Source organism: Oryzias melastigma, linkage group LG6 (genome assembly GCF_002922805.2).
Source record: "Oryzias melastigma strain HK-1 linkage group LG6, ASM292280v2, whole genome shotgun sequence".
Lineage (NCBI taxonomy): Eukaryota > Metazoa > Chordata > Actinopteri > Beloniformes > Adrianichthyidae > Oryzias > Oryzias melastigma.
In genome coordinates, this window is record NC_050517.1 from 13457759 (window position 1) to 13480311 (window position 22553).

The 22553-nt window shown below is 37.5% G+C and overlaps 1 protein-coding gene across 1 annotated transcript in view; it reads left to right on the forward strand.

The window, feature by feature from the left end:
• The window catches only part of nell2a (neural EGFL like 2a), a 126821-nt gene that overhangs the window by 14027 nt on the left and 90241 nt on the right, over positions 1 to 22553 (forward strand). The window contains exons 3-10 of the mRNA XM_024282195.2: positions 577 to 727; positions 5681 to 5854; positions 8153 to 8249; positions 12101 to 12173; positions 13287 to 13369; positions 13728 to 13856; positions 17117 to 17219; positions 21498 to 21589. Coding sequence (XP_024137963.1) covers positions 577 to 727; positions 5681 to 5854; positions 8153 to 8249; positions 12101 to 12173; positions 13287 to 13369; positions 13728 to 13856; positions 17117 to 17219; positions 21498 to 21589 — 902 coding nt within the window. The remainder of the gene's footprint in view (positions 1 to 576; positions 728 to 5680; positions 5855 to 8152; positions 8250 to 12100; positions 12174 to 13286; positions 13370 to 13727; positions 13857 to 17116; positions 17220 to 21497; positions 21590 to 22553) is intronic.

Here is a 22553-nt window from a genome sequence, read left to right on the forward strand (position 1 = left end):
TTCTTTTATTTATTTTTAGGTGGCAAAATTACACCAAAAGAGAAAAGAACTGTGTAACTCTGCCAAGCATAGTGCAGGGAAAGTGATTTAGGGCTGGAAGATATTTCGGAGAAGTGCTAAAAAAATAAAAAACATGGTAAAAGCTAGTTCATGTCATCACATCCTATAAAATTCACTTCCTGGACATGCACCGGTTCTTTTGCTATTGATTTTCTAAAAAAATGTTTCTAATATATGTCAAATATACGTTCAATAACATGTTTCGTGCCTCAAATCTACGTCTTTTCTATAGTGTCTGTTTTGTCAATTCATTTTTTTTCATTTGCAGATTTTGCAAGATTATCAAATTGTTGAACTTTGATTTAAAAATATAACAAGTTTTTGGTCTTTTTGCTGTAATTTATGCCAAATTGATTCCTTGGTTTTGCAAGATACATGAACACTAAAAGTAAACAAATGAAAATATTACTTTCTAATTTAATCATCTGTATGTGTGTATACATCAAGACAGCAGAGATTAAGAGAAAATGTTTATAATTGTTAACATCATACGTTTTCTTCATTCTGCCATCCCAGGATCCTCCAGAGAAGTGAGAGCTTCTGCTGAGGTTTCAGCACAAATGGTCAAGAAGCTTAAAGGCAAGAATGAGTTCACGGTTCTGGCCACCGTCAAACAAGATCGTCTCAATTCTGGAGTCATTCTCTCCGTACATCAGTCGGATCACAGGTACACAAGTCACCATAATACTTTAAAGCTCTAAAAGACAGTTTGGTACAATGAATATCAATATTACAGTAAGGTATAGTGTGTGTTACTTGGTGTCAAAACTACTCTCTTTACACCAAACACAATTCATATAGAAAAGTCCAAAAAATGTGTTAATAAACTAGACACTCCAGTCGTGTGTCGGAGGGCCTACTGTATACAGTTTTTAGCCTCATCTCTACATGGAAGCATTGACTGTATATCAGTATATCTCATTTACAGTGTATAAAAGACAAAGATGAAGTTGAGAGATCACATTTATTTATTAAAGAGTTCTACAAAACATTGGTAAACACATCTCTATGTCTGGGTTCATGAGGTCATTCACAGACTCTCCTTGTATGGTGAGCTTTACCATGTGAATGATGGCCGCGGTACTCCCACCTTTCAGTGACCCAGTTTAATGACCTACTGTTCCGCATTAGTCTGAAGAAGAAAAACAAAATACAAATTGAATTGTCTGACCTTTTTATTTTTGTCTCAATGGAAGTAAGAAAAATATCTTGAAGTTCAGGAAGAGAACAGCTAGATTCTCTGCCATGTTGGTTTTGAACTGCTGATTGCGTCACGGGTCAAAGCTGACTTCCTGATAGGATGATGTGACGCCAATTCTTTGCCTAAGTTCAGATATTTGGCTCTGTTGCCAAACCAAGTAAATGGTGAGTTTTTCCCCATAGACTTAAGAGTCTAACACGGGGTTCACAAAGGACGTGGAAGTGTGCGGGCGAAGTGTGCGCGGTATCCACTTAACCTCCATTTCACACCAAACACATTTTTCCACTGCTGTCGGCAGGTGGTTATTTAGAGCTTTTTTTTGCCATCATCAGACACCCAAAACTTAAGAAGCATTCATCATGAGAATGTAGCTTCTGGAAAAATGTTTCCTAAAACTCACAATTTACTCACCTTACTGTGTAAATATCAAGTGTGCTAAAAGTTTTTAATCATCGTTTAAAAGCATTGGTAACAAATTGTATTTGCACCAACATTAACAGTGTCATTGTGCTTTTTTACACAGAACTCTAACATTATAGAATCAGCTGAGTGATAGAATTGGTTATAGAAAACTTTCACATGAAATACTTATAAGTCTGTTGCTGTTTTTCTAGTTGATGCAGAGGCTTAAACAAAAATCAGCAAAAATCGACGCTATAGTGAGCTGGAATAAAGAGACAATAAACATGCAGTCTTAATAAAGATCTGAACTGGGTTAAGACATACTTTTTAGATTGTTTTAGTGTTCCTTGTAGGTTAAGGATTATCATACTCACATGTGACCCGAGCTCGAGTCAATGAATCAAGCTTCATCTGTTTGACCGAGGGTTTTAAATCTGATTCTAAAACCTTTGATGTATTGATAAAACGTCATTACCAGCTCAACAAATGCTGCACAGTTAGATTATTCTTGCACATGCGCACTATACTCAAATCATTACCCCCTTCCCCATATGAATAACACACTATACTTTATTCTGATGTGCTGCATCAGAGTAAATGCGGAGCATTGCATTATAGTTACACAAGTTTAAGCAATGCCACAGTATTATATCTATGTAGGTTAGTGTTCTATTAAGGCTGCATTTATCAGAATCTTTTGAACTAGGGACCCTTTAATCACCAGATTACTGTACATTCTAAGACAACATCTTTCCTTTAAAAGTGCTGACTGACTGTTGAAAGGTGATTTATCTTAGATTAAATTGCACAAAGTGTATATTCTTTAATCTTCTACATGTAGGGTAGACGTTAGGACTGGGAATCACTGAGTACCTCACGATACGATGATATCTATGATATCGCGATACTGCAAAAATTGGTAAAAATCAGCTGTAATACGTCACAATATATCGAAGAACACATATATTTATGAAAATATATCCCCGTTTATTTTTTTAGCTTGAACTCAATCATAATAAACAACTCATGTCTTATTATGTGCAACAAATAATACACACTTTTGTGCAACATTGCTGAAATCAGTTTGACAACATTGACACCAACTGAATTGGAATTATCTGTAAAATTCAGTGCTAAAAATAGTAAATATGAACAGCAATACCACTATTTTGTGCAAAATTGTTGTAAACAACAGAACAAAATGAAATAACTCAAGTAGCTGCCAGACACATTGGTGCTGACGACAGCCAGTCTTGCTGATCAAACTCATTCTGAAGAAACATCTCACCAAAGGATGAGGAATATAACGTTTTACAGCCTCTTCAAACAAAAAATATAACATTGATACTTGGTGAGAACCCATCGAGAATCAATCGTATTACTAAATATCGCGATATATTGATATTTTGGCACACCCCTAGTGATTATTAATCATAGAATTGGTAAAAGAACAAGAGCAAAAACAATATGTTGTGTGATTCAAATCAAATCAGCATAATTTTCCCTAATTTAACTCTAATTTGTCTAAATTGTGTGAGTTTTTGTTCAGTCATGTTGTCAACTGAATGTTTGTATTTGCTAAACATTTAGACGTTTAACAGAATAAACGGGGCCAATCGTTCCAGGAGGCTGCATATTATTCAGAGTCCATCAAAGCGTGGAGTCTGTAATTGTGAGCTGAAAACTGATTAAACACTGTCTGCAGTTGGTATGCTAATGCTTTCATTAGTTTGTGGTAGCTGAACCGTTGGGCGATCAGAACAGCAATCTTACTTTCTCATAATGCATTGATTGAACAGTTTGTACATTAAAGTCAGTCCTGAGCAGAGAGCTCACAGGGATGTTAATGACTTTCCCCGCTGGTGATTAGCTTTCTCAGTCATTCATATTCTACAAAGCAGCGCCGCACAGTTTTATTTGGAAACGTGACAAGGACTAATTCGGCGTCAGAAGTGTAAGCGAGTGCAGTTATAGAGCGGGGATTAATGTACATTCACGACAAGGGGAGAGTAAATCTTTTAGATGTGGTTTGCAGATATATCAATTCTATGGCTTCACTTGCATGTGCGCCCATTTTTTTTTTTTCCTTTTGAATAATGTTTCCAGCAAATAGCTCCACTTTAAATAAGTCTGACATTAAAAGCAGAGGTGATGAGTGTGTACTGGCAGCTGTTTCCATTAGCATCCCTGTGCTGGGTGAATCTCTGCAGCGCGGTGGAGAGGATTCTCCCAGAATACTAATACTCCAGTGTAAGAAGTTGAACCTCCACGCTGGCGTTTCTTTCATGCTGCTGATGTTGCATTTACCGGTCAGATTCTGAAGCACCATTGTGCTTGACTACTGATGTGGTTTCTTCTTTAATAGTGTTGCAAATAGTTATTTATTTTCAACGCTATAAGTGCAGTGCAGTCAGGGAAGAGCGCACTTTTTAGTCCAATCAGTAAAGTGAGGTTTGCATCTTGATATTGTGAATGTATTGAGCTACTTTCCCACCGCCTTTAGTAATAGGCCTTCAAGTCGTCTCTTCCAATGAAAAGTTAATGTAAATCAGGGGTCCCCAAACTACGGCCAATAGGCTGAATCCAGCATTTGGCTATCACAGACAACTCTACCCTTCAAATGTCCCTACAATTGGAGGGGTAGGGGAAAAATTTGGATTTGGCCTTATAATTCACAGGGGTACCAACCTTTTGAATAGTGATCATAAAGGAGAAATTAATACTTTCTATTTGTGCCCAGACAGAATTGTATAACACCAAGTCTTGTATCAGAATAGAGCTGTGAAGGAAAAAGCCTGGAGTAAGAGATTTTCACTGCTTCAACATTTTGCACCAACTGTTAGTGGAAGACATTCAGTAGTAAACAGTAGCAAAAGAACAATAAGAATTAGCCCTCCCTTCTTGTCTAGTGTGAATACTATGGGCGGCTAAATGCGCGTTCAAGAACTTGCTAAACGCAGGTTCTTACATGCCTTGTGTTTCCGTAGCTTAAGGCTAACAACAAAAGGTCATTAGAAAGATTACTGTATCGATAAATATTTTTCTTTAGGAAAAGCAGGAGCAGGATTCCACTTTTAAAACTTTCCTTTTCACACGTATCTACCAAGTTTTTACAACTGTTGTCGGACTCTACAATCAAAATGCGTGGCCATTGATTGTGCAATGGCAGCTAAACCAGGTCAAACTTGGACCAAACAAAGGCCAAATCCGAATTCTTCTTCTATCCCTACGGCTTCTCCCTACCTCTATATTTAGCCCTCCAAACGGAGAGATATGGAAAAATAGTGTCTTCAAATTCGGACGTTACTATTAATGACGTCAGTAATAGTCGCCGGTCAGCTACGTTAGCACAGAGCTGCTAACGCTCAAAGATACATAACTTTATTTTTTTTTTAAAAAAGGTCATGCTAAAAAAAAAAACATTTAAATGTAAACTCCTATGCTTCAGAGTGCACCCAGCTGAAAAAAAAAGCACAGTGTGACGTGAAACCCCCTCGCAGCGGAGGGCTCTGCTTCCCCCCACTGCAAGGACAATTGAAGGGGAGAAGTCGTAGGGGATAAATTCGGATTCGGCCAAAGATTTAGAAACTCACCAAACTCTGTGTGCAGCTGGTTTATCTGGTTAACCTGAGAAGCCTAATATTGTCTGCATTTGTTTTATCAAATAAAGATAAACCAAGGCCAGTCTCTTGAAATGATGGTAATCCATATCTGCTAATGCAAGGACAGTAGCAGTGAACTGTTTTTGTTTCGTACCCGATTCACGAGATTTGCACTGCATCAACATTTCCCACTATTTAGCTACAGGTAGTGGAAATTTGCTAGTAAAAATTAAAAAAATAAAATAAAAGAAGAAATAGACCCTTCCTGCTTGCCCATTGTGAACACAATCGGGTAAACACGAGTCAGATGCCTCTCTGTAGTTGAATCCCTGAAAATGCTGTACTCGTCCTGTCGCTTAAGACAATTTAGCTAAATCTTTTCTTTTTTTGCTAAAGCAGATTTCTTTTTTTTTAGGTTCTTGGAGCTAGAGAGCAGCGGACAGCGCAGTGAGGTGCGCCTTCACTACCGCACCAAAAACCAGCAGGATCACACTGAGGTGTTTCCCTACAGCCTTGCTGATGACCAGTGGCACAAGGTCTCTGTGGCCGTTAGCGCCTCTCATGTCATCCTACACGTCGACTGCAACAGGTAGGATGTTTTGAGTTCCGTATGCAGACATGGAAAGCCAAAAGAACCTTTTTCTAATTCAAAATGTTTCGAAATGCCGATAGAACAAGGGTCCTAAAGACTATTTGACTACATTACAAAACAGAGACATTTTAATCATTTTACAATGATTAAATTGGATCTCAACTTACTTTAATGTCCTTTACAATGCCCTTTACTTGATTTTCTGTCTTTTAGCGCTCAGCATTAAATCACAGTTAAAAGGTCTTCTAATTTTTTTTTTGTATTTTGCCTCCAAGGAGCCAAATCTTATTAAAATGTTAAAGTGGTCTTCAGCGATAGGTCTTCTGGTTCTCTCAAGGTCTTTCAAAGTTTTGTCTAGACTTGAACTTTAGCTACTTTTTACAGCTCCTCTTCTTAAGATGGCTATGTGTTTGAAGAATTTTATTAAAACTTGCATATAAATATGTTTAAGTTAAGAAGGGACCTTTTGGCTTCATTTTCACTAGTTTTTGCATATTGTGATTGTTGGATATTTGGTTAAAGCAGCTTCACAGAATACTTGGCTTAGATTTGTGTGATTAAAAAGAAATAAAAGATTAAAACTGTTTAGTGCAATATCAAAGCTTTAGAGGAGGAGAAAGAACTGTGAACATTTAAAAGATCTGCTTTATAAGAGTTTGTATTGTGCCAAATGAAAATCCCTGCCAAGTTCTAGTCCCTGTTTTTGGCACAAAGAGCGACTAAAATTAAAACCAAATCAAAATTAGCTGTAGTTCCACTGCAGTGCCATTTATAGTGTGGTTTCTCATAGTTGACATTGGTGATAAATATGGGTTCAATTGCAAATATAAAGCATGTATTTTGGTAAACTCATATTGAAAATGTAGTTTAGAGGACTAAAATGGGATGTAGAGGTCAGTTCTGTTGTGTGTTGATAACAAAGTTTAAATAAAAAGCAATACTATGCAAATTATTAGACTGTTATTAATACAACTTGTTACCCCTACCACAATTATGCTTGCTTGTGGTCCATGTGTGGGTTTTCTCCGCGCACTCTGGCTTCCTAAAACCTGCTTCATGTGTTGGTTTTTGTCTCTTAACCGTCCCTTAGGAGTGACTGTGTGTGAGAGTGTATGCTCCTGCAGCGTACTACTCAGGGCTGGAACGAGTATCTGATGACTCGAATATTTGCGATCTGGTTCCAAAAATACAAATATTGGCGACGTCCAAGATCGTTTATTCGCCATCTTTATAAATCTAATGAGTGTTGAAAAAATGTTCAGGAAATTTCATAATCTAAAATGCAGGATAATGTTAGGTGTATTACTAAACAAACCAAATGAAATTCTGTAACCTCGAGTAAATAATTCTCAGAAGTAAAGTGTCAGTGTTTTCTTGTGAAAAAAGCTAAAAAATCAGAAGTTCAACTTGGCAAAGCAGGTACAAGATAAGTGGATGGAGAACTTTTTTCTTGTACTGTAGAGGTACGCATGACATTTTTGCCGAACAAAATGTATACACTTTCAGTCCTTACCATATTATCCTTTTCGGTTTGCTTACTTCATACCTGCACTTCATGCACTTTATACCCAGAAAATGAAAAGATGAAATAAAAAAATGGCTTATTATCTCAAAAATTACATTTGAGCACTGCACCATCCACCAGGAAGACTTGTCAGTTTGTTCACAGAATGCAGTAGCATCTGCTTCAGGGGGAGAAAGACTTTGGAGAAATCCCATCCTTTTTCTGTAAAGCTCAGTCAGACTCAAACTGCAAGTCAAACCTACATCAGCAATCCATTATATTGGGTCAGCTCAAATCAGATAACTTGACTAGCTTTTCAACCGGGGTTTTTGTATGTGCTTTAGGCTGCCTGGGCCGTCCAGCAGACAGTGAAAAAAAGCAGTTTAAAACAGAAGTTTTCCACAAAGTTGCTTAAAAAATACAAATTCTCAACTGATATAAATTTATTTCTCATTAAAGGCCCGTTTTGATGTTTTATCCTACTAAAATGCTTAATGAAGGTTAACAACACCTAAGATAAGTCTATATTATACGTACACCTGGTGTTCAGCTTGACTTGGGTGTGACTGTTCTTTCGTGATGATGCTTCTTGGCACAATAGAGAAAGCAGACGGCATCACCATGTGCTCTGCAGAAAGCATGCGGCTTTCTGTACCCTCCCAAGAGGAACAAAGTTAACCGGAGGATTTAGAAGGGCAGGACCTGCCCTGTGAAGGGGGAGCTCATTCTAAATCTAGATTATTTTGATCAGTTTTGACAGCACTTTGTAACTTCCTGCTTGTGTTTTTCAGGATCTACGAGCGTGTGGTTGAAGCTCCCTCCATGGACATACCCGAGGACACTTCCTTCTGGCTCGGGCAGAGAAATGCCGCTCATGGCTTCTTCAAGGTTAAAGCCGCTCAGCAAACATTTGTGTCTCTGAAGTTAGAAGAAAAGCATGCAGGAATATCTTCCCTCCTTTCACTTTCATTTGATTTGTTCTATTTTCTCCCTCTTTGTCTTTTTTTTTAGGTTTAATTGCTTGCATTTTTCAAGGCTTACTGTCTTATTTAAGTGTTTCTCTGCTCTCTGTATGAATTGACATTTTTTTTCCTGCCATTGTTTGTTTCTTTCCTCAGTCTGCAGCTAAGCCCAGTGCAATTATCTCAGCTACCCCCACATCACTGATTTGGGAGAAATCATTAAACTGACTCTGGACTGCTCATTAAGCCCAGTCTTCACGATTGTTTATGAGACAGGGACATATAGTATATTGCATTTTTTTAATCTGGACTACCCATCAAAATTTCTCACCTGGGGAGACATTTTGAGGCCAATATGTCAGTGTGTGTGTTTGATGCTGCGGTTACGTTTGTGTTTGTGTGCTACAACTTTGGTGCATCTTTAATTGGTGGATGAAAGACTGTCTCAAAATAATCCAGAACTCCAACAATATTAGGCAGAACTACCATTTTAACCACATAAATTATTTATGTTTTGGTGACTAAATTCTCCATCTAATGCTTATATGTATCATTATTTTAAAAGTCACAATTAATAGGTTTTGGATTCCAGCTTTTATTTTGAAATAAGCATTTGTTAATCTCTTGGGGCAACAAAAACCAAAATTGAGGTATATAAATATAAATGCATTTTATTGTTTGTTGCATCCAGTTTAACATTTATTTCAAAGTTCATCAAGTTTTTTTTTACATTCATTTTACTTTTTATTTGTATTTCACATTTAAACAGATGATAGAAAGATACAGGTTTGACAAAGTGTACAAAACTGATAACATGCCCCCACACACCCTCCCCTTACTGTACCACTCATTCAACTGCAAATATTCTGTCAAAAATACATTTTCAAAACAAAATAAACCTCTCAATTGCAAATGTCCAAAATAGAGGGTCAATCGTTAAATATTCTAACAGCAGTAACATCTAAATTCTTCATAAAACTTAAGACAACATCAAACACTATTTTGAAGAAAATAAAATAAATGAATTATATTCTATTTTTTTTCCTCGTGTTTTATGTTGGTGACACAGGAATTTGACAAAAATGTGAAAAATCTATAGGTTCACTTTTTTGTCATTATAAGGGAAACATTCTTCACTTAATTTTAATTAGAATGTTTTATTTTATTTAGCCCCACTTCCTGTAAGTAAATGCTCTAAATTTTCAGAAGATTATCACAGAAACTAAACACTCAGTAGAGGTGGGAGTCTCAAGGCACCTCACGATTCAATTGTGAAACAGTTATCAACGCTTTCCAGATTTGCATTTTTTTTAGAAATGTTTCTCTTTACTAAGTGCATTTTAGGTAAAGACAAGATCAGTAAACTTGTTTTACTTTTATTGAGAACATAAAAATTCTGTAATATTCGTTTGAGAATCAAAATTTTTTCACAGCATCAAAAGGGAAAATGTTTCCCTGAACTCAACAACCTTAAATAAGATAATGTTGCATTTAGTCAAAATACCAGCTTTAATGAAACGCTCTATAACTCCCATCAAACTAGCAGCACATTGTGATTTCACAAATTTATTGTGTTCCCTACATATTTAATTTTGGTGTGACACAATTTACACACCACGGGACTTTTATCCAATTCACCTTCAACTCTGAAAGCTAAAATGCGTCCAAATGGTCACTTTGAGCAAAGTCGGGTTCGGTCAGAAAATGAGATCTGAAAAAAAAAAAAAAAAGAAAATGAGATCTGGAAGGTCAGCCATGTGTGTGCTCTTCAGAAACGTCAGTGAAAAACACTTTTACTTTTAATCATATACATTTTTCATTAATCGATTATTTAAAATTCGTGAAACAATTCAGAATCGTTAATGGATCATAATTGATATCTGACACCCCCCGATCTAACTCTCGTGTCAAATTCTAAGATATCTGTTCTTGCACTTGTATTCTGCCATCTTTACTCTCCAAGTGCAGATAACACCAATAATTCACTCAACATGAACACATTAAAGATCACAACCGCATGAACAAAACCCAACAAACACAAAAAAATGCATTTTTGGAAGCAAAGCAAAATTCCAGATACCAAAACACAATTTCAATAAAACTATATTAATTAAAAGGAAGTGTTTTGGAAAGTAAAAGTAATTTCAAGAAATCAAACTGAAATGTTAAAAAGCAAAACACAATAAGAACCTGGAAAGGGTTGGTACTACGGGACATTGATGAGGTTTGAGTTTTTAAATACGTCTTCACTGTTAGAATACTAATAAAAAGTTACTTGTGATTAGAATGGCGTATATCCAATGTCACTTCATGCCAAATACGTTTCTGTTGAAATGATGGACAAACATCATCATCCAATCAGTTAAGAGGCATAGAAAATACCTGTTCCTGTTTCTTGTTGTGTTACTGTGTTTCATACTGAAAAAGGTAGTATAGCTCTTAGCTGATTGGATGATGAAGTGGGTCCGCCCTTTCAGGAAAGGTTTTTGGCATGAAGCAATACTGGATATATTTTCTACCAATCAATACTAATTATCAGTATGCAGACTTTGAAGACACATTTGAAAAAACGCAAACGTCAAAAATCAATGTCACATGGTACCTGACTTTTCTGTCCTGTAATTGTATATTTTTTTTAACATTTACATTTTATTTCCGGAAACTGCTTTTTTTCCCCCAAATGTTTCATTTTAATGTTCTTTCACTTTTTTTAATTGTGTTTTTGGTTTCTAAAATGTATTGTTGTTTTTCTTTATTGTTTGTTTGCATTTTTATTTGTGATCTCTAATGAATTTTCGCATTGAGTGATTTGTTGGTGTGAATTGAACTTCAGGGCCACCGTACACTGACGTATTCACTTTCATTTAGCCCGTTTTTGAAGCACATCTTCATTCTATTCTTTCTCTGTGGCTTCTGCTACATTAAATCAAACGATTCACCATTAATCACAGTACAAGTGAATTTGATTGCTGCTGATGGAAGTGAAAATTTCTACAGTTGCTGCAAATAAATGTAGTGTTATGGTTTCATTATGTGCTGGACAGGCACAGCTTCCATCAGCCTCAATTTCTGCACTTTGCTGTGAAAAGCAGCAAGTCATTTCCGCAGGATTTTATATTTACTGCAGGTAAATTGAAGTGGCAAGACAATTTAAAAAACAATTCCTTCTAAGTTGCACCGTGCCTTCCCTGTATGGGTAATAAATGCTCTCAAGGAGGGGAAGGGACTGGGTTGCCGTGGCAACAGGGCAAATGCGCGTATGTTTGAGGGTTTGGACACAGGACCAAATGCTATCAAGTTGGACTTATGGCTCAAATTGAATCTGTATTTCTTGATTATGCTTTTGCGGAGAAAACTGCTGTGAATAGAAGAAATTCCAGTAAAAGCCCCACATCATAGGTTCAGTTAGCTTCCTGTGCGGATATGAGATGATTCATTAAGGCAAATATCTTCCCGCCGTACTGCCTCGCAACCACTCCTGAAATTGAAGAAATGGATCAACTCTCTCCCGGGTTAACTGCTGCCTCGCCGTGCTCTCTTGCATGACTGCAGCACTTACCAACACTTAGTTAACAGCTGTTTTTCAGCTTGCATTTGTTGTCTCTGTTTGGGCCCCTTGTTATCTCAAGATGAACTGAGTTTACTGTGAATAAACACAACCGCCTATCTGGATCTTCATCTACTTGTCACATATTGCCTGCTCCATGTTAGTTGTGGTGCCTCTCTGTGATGTATTATGCACTTTGATCAAAACATTGCATGTGTGTCTGTGTGCAGGGAGTGATGCAGGATGTGGAGGTCCTGGTGATGCCACAAGGTTATATCTCCCAATGTCCAGATCTGAACAGGAGTAAGTGCTTATCCTATTACATTAAAAAAAAAAAAAAAGTTCACATCCACTTCTTGGCTAAAGTTACCTACAGGACACTTATTTTGATTCTTTTTTAATTATTTAAAACCCAGTCCTCATATATTAGCAAATTGACCTCATATTTGAGCTGTATTTTGTCTTTAACATCATTGCTTGGTTTTGTTTTGGGATTAAAATGCTGTAAACCGACAGTCTTGTCCACCAAAGTAACACAAATTGATTTAAGGATAAACTCAGAACCGTTTACTGGCCAACACCATGCTTGTCTTAAGTCTGTCATAGTAAGCTATGTTCAAATATCACCTTTGGGACACACAAAACAAAAAAATTATGAAGTATGAGTTATTTATGTGAACTCTTTTTCTACCCAGAAATTAGATACCTTGATCTCTGAGGCTCCGCCTTTCACTCCTTGTGGGTGCCGCCCATTTCGTGACGTCATCCTAGAACCACCCTATCTCCGTTTCACCCACAAAAACAACTATGAAGATGTTTTAGACATTTTTAGGCTTTGCTGCATTTTTTTAAACTATTTTAGTTACCTAAACCATAAAACAGGAACTTTTGTAATTGCAGCCAATCTAAGGTAGTAGAGAATTTAGGAAGATCACAAACCAAATAAAAGCCGGTTATTTAAAATGCACTTGGTGTTCACACTGGACAAGCAAGGAGGGGCTTCTTCTCTTTTTCTTTTTCTGCCATTTACTAGCACATGTCCTTAACCTACAGTTAGAAGAGACCTGGTGCAAAAATGTCTTAGTGGTGCAAATCTTGCAAATCTTGCTCCAGGCTTTTACTTTCCCAGCTCTATTTTGATATGTGAAAGACTTGGTATCAAAGAATACAAACCAGCAAGAAACCGCATTTATTAGTTTGTCCTTCATGATCAATTTTAAATGCATAACACTTCCATTAATTAAAAAAGATGCCTCGACCTTGACCTGGCTTAAGTTTGAACATGTGATCAATTGTTGCTCATTTTGTACGTAAAACCAGAAAATTGTAGGAATTTGCGTGAATGCAGTGAATTGTCCAGAGTGCCTTCATTTAAAGCGACTTTACATCATTGACATGTTTTATGTTTTCTTTTAGCATGTCCAACCTGCAATGACTTCCACGGGCTTGTGCAGAAAATCATGGAACTGCAGGATATCCTTGCAAAAACCTCAAGCAAGGTAATTCTCTAGTAATGAGACTCACTGCTGTCACTAACGTGAGCCTTTGAAAAGAAAAAAAAAGACAGCAATTATAGCTAAAAAAATTAAACTGTCAGGAAGGCATAACATAACCAAAGTGCTTGTCATTGCAACAGGCTATAACAGATGTAGAATATTATATATCTGTGGTTATTATTCCCCTTTTTCTCTCTTTTGATTAAAAATCTGTGTGTAAAAGGGTTTAATGGGGTGTAATGTGCATTGATTTCCTTTGGGTACCTGTCTGTCTGTGAATACAGACACGGAATGAGACTTAAATTGTCTTATTTTATTAATTTTTTTTCCTTTTTGTGATGGGTTGTGGTGGCGTGAGCAGCTGTCCCGGGCAGAGGAGAAGATGAATGGGCTTGATGGCTGCTATTGTGAGCGGACCTGCAGCGTCAAGGGGGTCATCTACAGGGAGGATGAGGGCTGGACAGATGGCTGCAAGAACTGCACATGCACGGTGGGACTTCACACACACACACACACACCTCCTCACAGAGGGGCTTGATTGAATGTGTGTGTATGAGGCTGAGGAGCAACAAGAAGCAAGGAGGGGCACTTAAATGAGGAGCCGATTTGATTTTTCCACGTCTACAGGTGTCTGAGTGTGCTTTAATTTCTCCGCTTTGCTGCTTGTTCATATGAGCTGGCTTTGTAATCCTCCTCTGTGGGAAATGTGTGAAGTTGGAAGCCTGTAAGTGTGGGCTTCAATGTGTTAGATGTGCAGAATGCTGGGGCCCCATTATTGGGACTTTGCTATTGTCATTATTTTGGTGCATTAAAGGAGATTTGATTCAGTAATCCAACAAAAGGTAATGTATTATGAATCTCCACTGCGCTCAGGATTAGGCGGAGCAACAACTGCGCTTAGTGATGTTACACTGTCTCAAGGGCTTTATTTTTGCACCGCAAATAACAACCAGTACAAAAAAAAGGACAAATTAGAAGCCACGTGAGATCTCAAGCTACAGATTTAACCACCCCCTCCCATTCAATCTACTCAGCCGTGCCACCTAAAGCCCGTTTACTGATACGGCTCCAACCAGCCAATAATCTGCATTCATGCTCCACTGCACAACGCGTAAAAATAATGCCACATCTCTCAGTGCACCGCACCTAATTGCTCCTGACAGACGATAATTATCATCAGGAGTTTGTTCGGCCCACTCATCCAATGAGACGACTCCAGGAACACTGTTTTGCCATTCCCAAGCTGCAATTAAAGAATTAGATGGGATATGTTCCTTACTTTATGTGTGGAAATTAGCTGTGACCTTTAAAATCCAAAGGTGATGCATTAAGATGTTATCAATTATGTGGATCAGGTTCAGAGATGTTGCTGTCACAGAGCTTTCATGCGTGGAAACGATGTTAATTACAGGCTTAGCAGGAGGAGAGGACGGTGCCATATGAATAGACTAGATCTGCTGGTTTCTGCTGAACTCTAGAGCAGCGTGTTTGTGACAACAGAAGGAGATTTGATTGTGAGTGCAGGGAACCGACAGCGGTAAAGTCTAGCATCAGTATTCCTGCGATGGCTTTTGTTTTGTGCCAAATAAAAATCTGAGGGTGCAATGAATTCATGTCGGTACGAAACCTGGCTAATCCTTTTCTGATTAAATGGGGTGGATAAATGATTAGGAATAGTGTTGCAATCGACAGCCGAAAGGTGACCCTTGTTAGGTCGGTTCCTGTCTGTTGGAACAAAAGCTGCATGTTGTAACCCTCATAAATATATTCATGCAGGACCTCTGAGTCACGCTGCATTAGAAACTTGAATCTTTAAAGACCCACTCCGAGGGAAATGGTGTTTTGTGGCATTTTGATGATGGAGGGACGTGTTTAAGGAAAATTAAGCTTAAAATTGCTTTTCTTTGTAAATCTTTATTCAAATTTGATGTGAATCAGGAGGAGATGAAAAAAAATTCTGTCTGAAAACAATTGTAGTGTTGACGTACGATTCTGATGGATCTACGTACAACAAATAGATGCATTTATTCATGGTCCGGGTGAATGCTCGATTCTGATTGGCTGCAGGATGTGAATTAAAAAATTATAATTCTCAGTGATAAAGTGCACCTTAAAAAGAAATAGCCCAAATGATCTGTATCATGCGCTGACCTAAAAGCCAGTTGGTAACCATAGCAACTGAACTAAATTGATGGTTTGTTTAACTTATTCAAGTGAATACTTGATTCTGATTGGCTGCTGGGTGTGGATTGAAAAGTGATAATGCACACCTAAAAAAGAAGTTCTGGTCAAGTAGCCCAACTGTTCTCTATCACTGCGCAGGCTTCTTTAAACCAAACTTTTTCATCATCTTCTGGACAAAAACAAGCGGTAATTGATATCGCTTTACTTTGCAGTCGAGGTCGGCGTCTGCTGAGCTGTGCGTCATAATGTTAGCATGACAACATGCCGCATTACATATAAAATAGTCTGCTTTTTGAGGAAAAGCAATTGAAACTGAAGAAATAACAAGAATAAAGTACTAAATATCGATTTAATATTTCTTTCATTTGTAAGTGACTATGGTATAAGTGGGATAATGCGCTTTGAAGTGTGCAGTATCAGAGTTTAATGAAATTCATGGAAGCCTGAGCCCTCCGATGCTGTGAAATGTGTTCATTTCTGATAATGCATACTTTAAAGAGCATTTTCCTGGTTATACCATGGTCACTTACATAAGAAATAAACATCCAGTTGAATTTAGTGCTTCATTCTAGTTAAATTCATCAGTTTAGATCTATTTTTCCCAAGAAGCGGACTATTTGACAAGGTGCGGCTCCGCTGAGTCGAAACCGACCGCGACTTCAGCGTCAAGATAGGTCAAATAAAGCATCAGTTCATGATGAAAGCTCACCTTGTACTGCTTGTTTTAGACCAGAAGATGAAGCAAAAGTTTGTTTTAAAGAAGCTAGTGCAGTGATATAGAACATTTGGACTGTTTGACCAAAACGTATTTTTTAGGTGTGCTTTATCATCACTTTTATATCAACATTCAGCAACCAATCATAATCGATTATACTCGTGGACCATGGTATAAAAGCGAGATAATGCCCTTCAAAGTGCGCATTATCCCTTATGTAATGTTTAGCAAATGGCTTTCCTTCGACGGTGCAGTGCAAGTTCGATGTGGGCTATGTACCATGCAAACTATGTATCAAAGAGTCTGGTTTTTGTAAAAAACTGATTTGAAGTTTACATTATCAGAAATTGATGGATTTCAATTGGATGATGTAGTCTTTTGTGTCGTCAGTTATTTCTGAAAATGCATATGTCTTCGTCTGAGCTGGCATCTGGCTCAAAACTGTACGGTTGGATAGCTCCTATATTGCACCCCAATTTTGTCGCAGCGTAAATGCTAGGTTGGGGTTGTGAGCACGTAAAATCATTGATAATGGGTTGTGGAGGTGAGTTTACTCCATCTCATCAGCCCCTCCCACAACTGAGAGACATTTTTTTTAATAAACTACTGCCGCTTGTAGAAATTATGTCCAGAAAATACCAGTTTTAAAAAATATTTTTGGCTAAAACTGCATAATCATAATTAAAAGAAAACTGGAAACACTTTTATAAAATAAAGCTGATGTGGGATTTTAAACAGAAAAGTTAATGCAATAACATATGACTACAATTTCAGAGAATCAAGCATATTTCCCAGAATCCTTGCCTTGTTGTCTCTGTTTAATCAGCGTGTTTTTCTGTTTTTCCCACCAGAACGGCACAGTACACTGTGAGGCCATCTCCTGCCCTCCCCCTCAGTGCCCAGCAGGAACGGCCCCTGCCTACATAAAGGGTGCCTGCTGCAAGGAGTGCCAGCGTGAGTGAGGCGGTCCTATAACTTCAGCACCTTCCCACACTTCTGAAATCGCGGACACTGTTGCACAAACACACACTCGGCAGCACAACAACCTCAGCTACAGTCTTGAGCACACACAACGCCCCCACTAGGGCTGCTCAACAATTGACCAGGGCTCTGCTGTGTTGCTAAGCTACCTCATAACATGTCCCCTGAGATGAGTCCATCCTTTTGCATATACATGAACTAATCAATTATTCACTAGTTGGTTTGGAAACACAGATGGCCACCAGTCACACACACACAGGAGCTGGTAAATCTTCGAGTAGTTTGTGTTTCTGGTGACACGTTGAGGCTGGAAGAAAAGTGAAAGAGGTGCTAAAGGTCTGATATGCTTCTCCAGTCCTCATAAATGCCCATTTTTACTTATAGCACCAATGGGCTCTGGCTGGAGGCATAAATAATTCTGTTTCATCGCACTTCTACACAGAAATTCTGCTTTTTTTTTTTCCGAAAGACTTTAAGCTAAGCAATGAACTCGTATTAACCTCCTCCCAGCAGCACTCAGCCTCTCGCACTCTGTCAATTTCCCACTCCATATAAATGTAATTCAGAGGATATTATCTTTTCCGAGCTCCGCATTGTTGGGAGAACAGCCCAAATGAGTGTATGGATCAAAACTGCTTTATTTCTGCATTTCTCGTTTTTAATTGACGTCACTATAGAAATAGTGGAGGTAAAATTAGATGGTAAATTGCATTCTTGCATTGTATTTCTTTGCAAAATTGACTCCACTCTTGCTCATGCTCACTTGAGAACCCCCTCATCACAAACTCCCACACACTTCAGCTGTTGTTCTCCTGCTTTCCCCTGCCAGCAGATAAGATTCAATTCCCTGTCAGTGCAGAAGCCATGCCTTTTGGATTTTAATCATCCGCCAGCAGCATAGTTCCCCCTGACCCCAAGGGGTCAAGGATGCCACCCCGAGGCCGCAGCGTCGCTCTATCAGCCGCTGTCTAACACAAATGTAAACCTGTAGCAGGTAATTCCCTTCAACTCCACACGGCTGTGTCGTCTTATCTCAATGAGAAAGGCAAACACAGGTAATTAGGCACGCTCCGGCTTTGGAGCGAAGGGAGACACAAGTTTCTCGACTACAAAGACAGGATTCGCTCCACGAATTAAAGCCTTATCACCCGGCACAAAGTCTTACAGTGAGGGAGGAGCTTTTCTTTTTTTTTTCTTTCTTTTATTGTCTGTCAAGTAAAATGTCAAATAGGATTTTTCAAAAAAGTCTTCTGCTTTCATGATACACCGTTTCATGATAGCGCCTGACCTGCCATGTCAATCATTCTTGCTCTTTATATCAGGAGGAATCTGTCTGGCCCCAAGCACTCATCAAACAGACTACTTTTTTTGCCCGTGTGATTTTTTTTTTTTTTCTTTTACGCCCTTCCCCCACATCTACAGTTATACGGAGCGGTTTGACTTTAGTGCAGCGGGGATGAGAGAGTATGTCCCTACCTGTTGGTAGACCAAATTAAGTTTGACATGCTTTAGTTTGACTCGTTTACTTGAGGGTGTAAAAATATCTCAAAATTTCAAGGGGCCCATACCATGCTTTTCTTAAGTCTTACAGAGTAAACTATATCCATATATATGATCACTTATTACCTTTGGAACACTAAAGAACTAATTATGTATCAAATATGAGTTATTTTCATTATTTTTCTTACCTGGAAGTAAGATGCTTTGATCTCTGAGGCTCCGCCTTTTGCTGCTTGTGGGTTCCACCCATTTCATGATGTCATGCTAGAGCCGGCCTCGGTAGCATGTCTGCATTTGCCTTCGAAAGCAAATAACATTTGAACTTTTGCAAAGATGGAATTGCATATTGTATGTCTGCCTTTAGTAGCCTAAAGGCAGACGCCACACTGGTTAGCGGGGCTAGCGGCTGAGCACAGCTAGCTGAGAGGGAAAGCTAGCGGCTGAGCACTGCTAGACTAGCGGCGAAGCTTGCGACTGAGCACTGCTAGCTAAGTGGCGAGGCTAGCAACCAAGCACCGCTAGCTGAGCGGCAAGTCTAGCGACTGTGCACTGCTAGCTGAAGCTAATGGCTTCACGAAAAAAATTGGGTGTTTGTGTTAACCTTCTAAGCTGTGACATCAGCTTGTGAGAATCTGCTAGTTTTCATGGGTTGGGAGGGGTTGGTGATTAGAGTGCAGAGTTTTAGAGGAATAAAATGCATGAATGGATCAAAATCCCGCTTTGGGGTTGTTCATGGTTAGAAATGAACATTATACTGTAATACACTTAAAAGCTCAAAACGTTTCTTTTGCATGGTACAGGCCCTTTAAAGAGTTGCATGTAAGAACATCTTTAACTTAAAAAATTTTGAAAAAAAGTAAAAAATAGTGTTACTAATATCTACAAATTTTATCACACTATGAACTGAGCCTCTCTGTTGTATATGACCATTAACTTTCAATATATTTGCAAAAATAGAGGAAAAAAACACAGTGAAAAAAAATCATAATTAATAATTAGTTTAAACATAACTAAGTTTATTTGATTGGCTGTCAAGACCAGGGCTCTGCAACCATGGGTTCTGGAGCCACATACGGCTTATTTATATTTTAGCTGTAGCTCTTTCCTTTTAAAAAAGCCAAACAATTTGAAAAAAATCTTAGTCAAGTTAAGCAAATATTCTAATCAATGCTGCACCAAAGTGTCTAGTTGTTACTAAGGGGCAAATTTCTTAATTGTGTTTACGTGTACAAAAAACAAAAAAAATAATCTGGATTCTACACCAATGTTGACATGTTTATTTTTCATAGTAAAAAAAAAATCTAAATTGGTCTTTTTTGCATTTTAATTTACCTGCTCCAACAGGATATATTGTCATATTTGACAGACAGGAAGTACTTTATTTTGAAAGGAACTTGTATATGCTGCCTTCAAATGTAAAGAAGATAAAATTGTTATTTATAGAAAAATATAACACTTTTATAATTCAACTCATGTAAAGATTTAGAAGCTACATTTCATAAAAGTGTATTTCTCTGAAGTGGGTCTAAAGTAGGTCTAGATAGGTTTTGGTTTGGAAGACCAAATGGCTCTTCTGGTCTAGACCACACTTTCCTGTTTCTTTTTTTAACCAGCTTACGATTCACATTTTCTATGTATGAAAAGGACATTAGAGATGCTCATTAAACAGTAATCTAAGCTTTATAGCTTAATTAAAATTACTTTTATTGATGGCAAAAAAGGAAACTTAGTGAAAAAAAGCAAATATTATTGATCAAGTGATTACGTTTTAAAAGAAAATTTGCAAAGAAACACTAATGAATAAAACAAATTCTAGAGTAAATCAATATACAGTAAATAAATAATCATTTACTTTGAGTAGCTACTGAGAACTGCTGCTGAGAATAGCAATTGTATTCTGTGTGTTCCGCTGGCTTAGATAAATGTCTGACTTTAAATTAGTTTTCCCCTCAAACATTTAGTGTAGAGGATGCCATGTTTTTCATGGTTCTACTTTGCACAAAATACTAAAAAAAAAAACCTTCTTTGGTGTCCTTTTAGGTCCTTTTTTGTGTTCTTTAATGATGTCTCTTTTCTTAAAGGTTTTTTTTTTTTACTTTTATTAAGGATTAACTTCATGATTTAGAATTGAAGTTTAACACTGATATGACGCCTCACTGTTTTTCATAAGTCACACACTTACTTGTGACATTGATGTCAATTCCATTAACCTCACAGAGAATATTCCAGAATCTCTTTAGCATCTAACTTACAGTCCTTTTGGTTACAAGTTGCGGATGGCCATCAGATGGAAATGAGGATTGTCATAAAGTGATCTGATTTGTAAGGTCTTTAAAACAAATTAAGCAATTTATTGGTTTTATTTTTAAGAAAAATTAGCCAAAACTGCGTTACAAGAAACAAAGAGAGATGCGTTGATGAAAACTTCCCGATGTCTGCGTGACTTGGCAACAACCAAGCTGACTCTGTAACATGCTTACACCTAAAAAGTGTCATTAAATACATGCATTTCTCTGCTTACATGTTAAATACTGACATTGTAATTAGTAGATTTAAATATAGAATCACATTTTTTTTACATAAATGAGCAAACCTACCTGTTTTACGCTCTTTAAACTTTAAACAATTGATTAAAAACCACATTTTTTAGGACAAATGTGAATTTAAAATTCTGAATTTCCTTAATTATGTGTTTTTTTACCATGCATTTGATGTACTTATTCTTGTTTTCTTCTTTGCATCTGCTGCCAGCTGTTTGTTTGTTTGGAGGAAGAGAATTAGTGGAGGGAGATCAGAGGGCAGTGCGTGATTCCTCTGGCAGATGCCTGCTGTTTGAATGCAGGGTAAGTAATGTCAACACAAACAAATGCTCACTTAATCATATCGTATTTACCAGAGCTTAATCAAAATGATCCTCTGTGATCATGAACCCATGTCAATGAATACTTCAGCACTCCTGGTTTTCTTGCATCGCACTTATCTTGCTTTAACTTTGATAGAAACTGAAGGGACTGTTAGTAGTCTGAATGTTTGGGCACCTTAATCCAGTGTTTGTGTTTCTCTGATTACTTTATTTTGGAATTGTGTTGCTTTTTTTTCTTATTGTGGGCTCAAAATAAAATAATAAAGGAGTAATCTCTCAAATCCTAAATTTGAAAGCAAACCTGGACATGTTCCAAGTTATCAAGTTATCAACAGAGTCTGATTTTAAAACAGAATACATTTCTATTGAATCTTATATTAAAGAGTCAGTTTATTTTCTCCAAAAATAAATGTGTCTAGCCTGACTTTGAAAACAGTTATGATGTTATAATGCTGCAATGTTATAAATTCATTTAAATACGTTGTTTTTATGTCATTATAGATCAAAATAGGCTATAGCTCTGAGTTTTTTATTTTATTAAAAGGCTGCTGGGTGACCCCATTGGTGGTAGGAAGGACCAAGCAGTGAAGGACAGTGATTACCAATGACAATACGTATATATAATGTCCTAAAAAAGATAAAAAATCTCAAAGTAAATCCAAACAAACATGGAAAAAACTCAGAGTCCTTAAATTACTGTAATCTGAAACCAAGTGAATCATTTAACAAAAGCTAATCTCAAAGTAATAAGTGGTGCTTTTTATAGTGGATGATCTGTTCCTTTTAAGGAGATGAGAGTGGGTAAAAATGCACATAGTATCTTCACACACACACACATACTTTTGACGATTGACTTTTTTAGCCAAATTATGTGAAACCACTTCAGCTGGTAGCTAAACAAAACACAAATAAGACCAAACTATGCATTTAATATGACTTCTGGA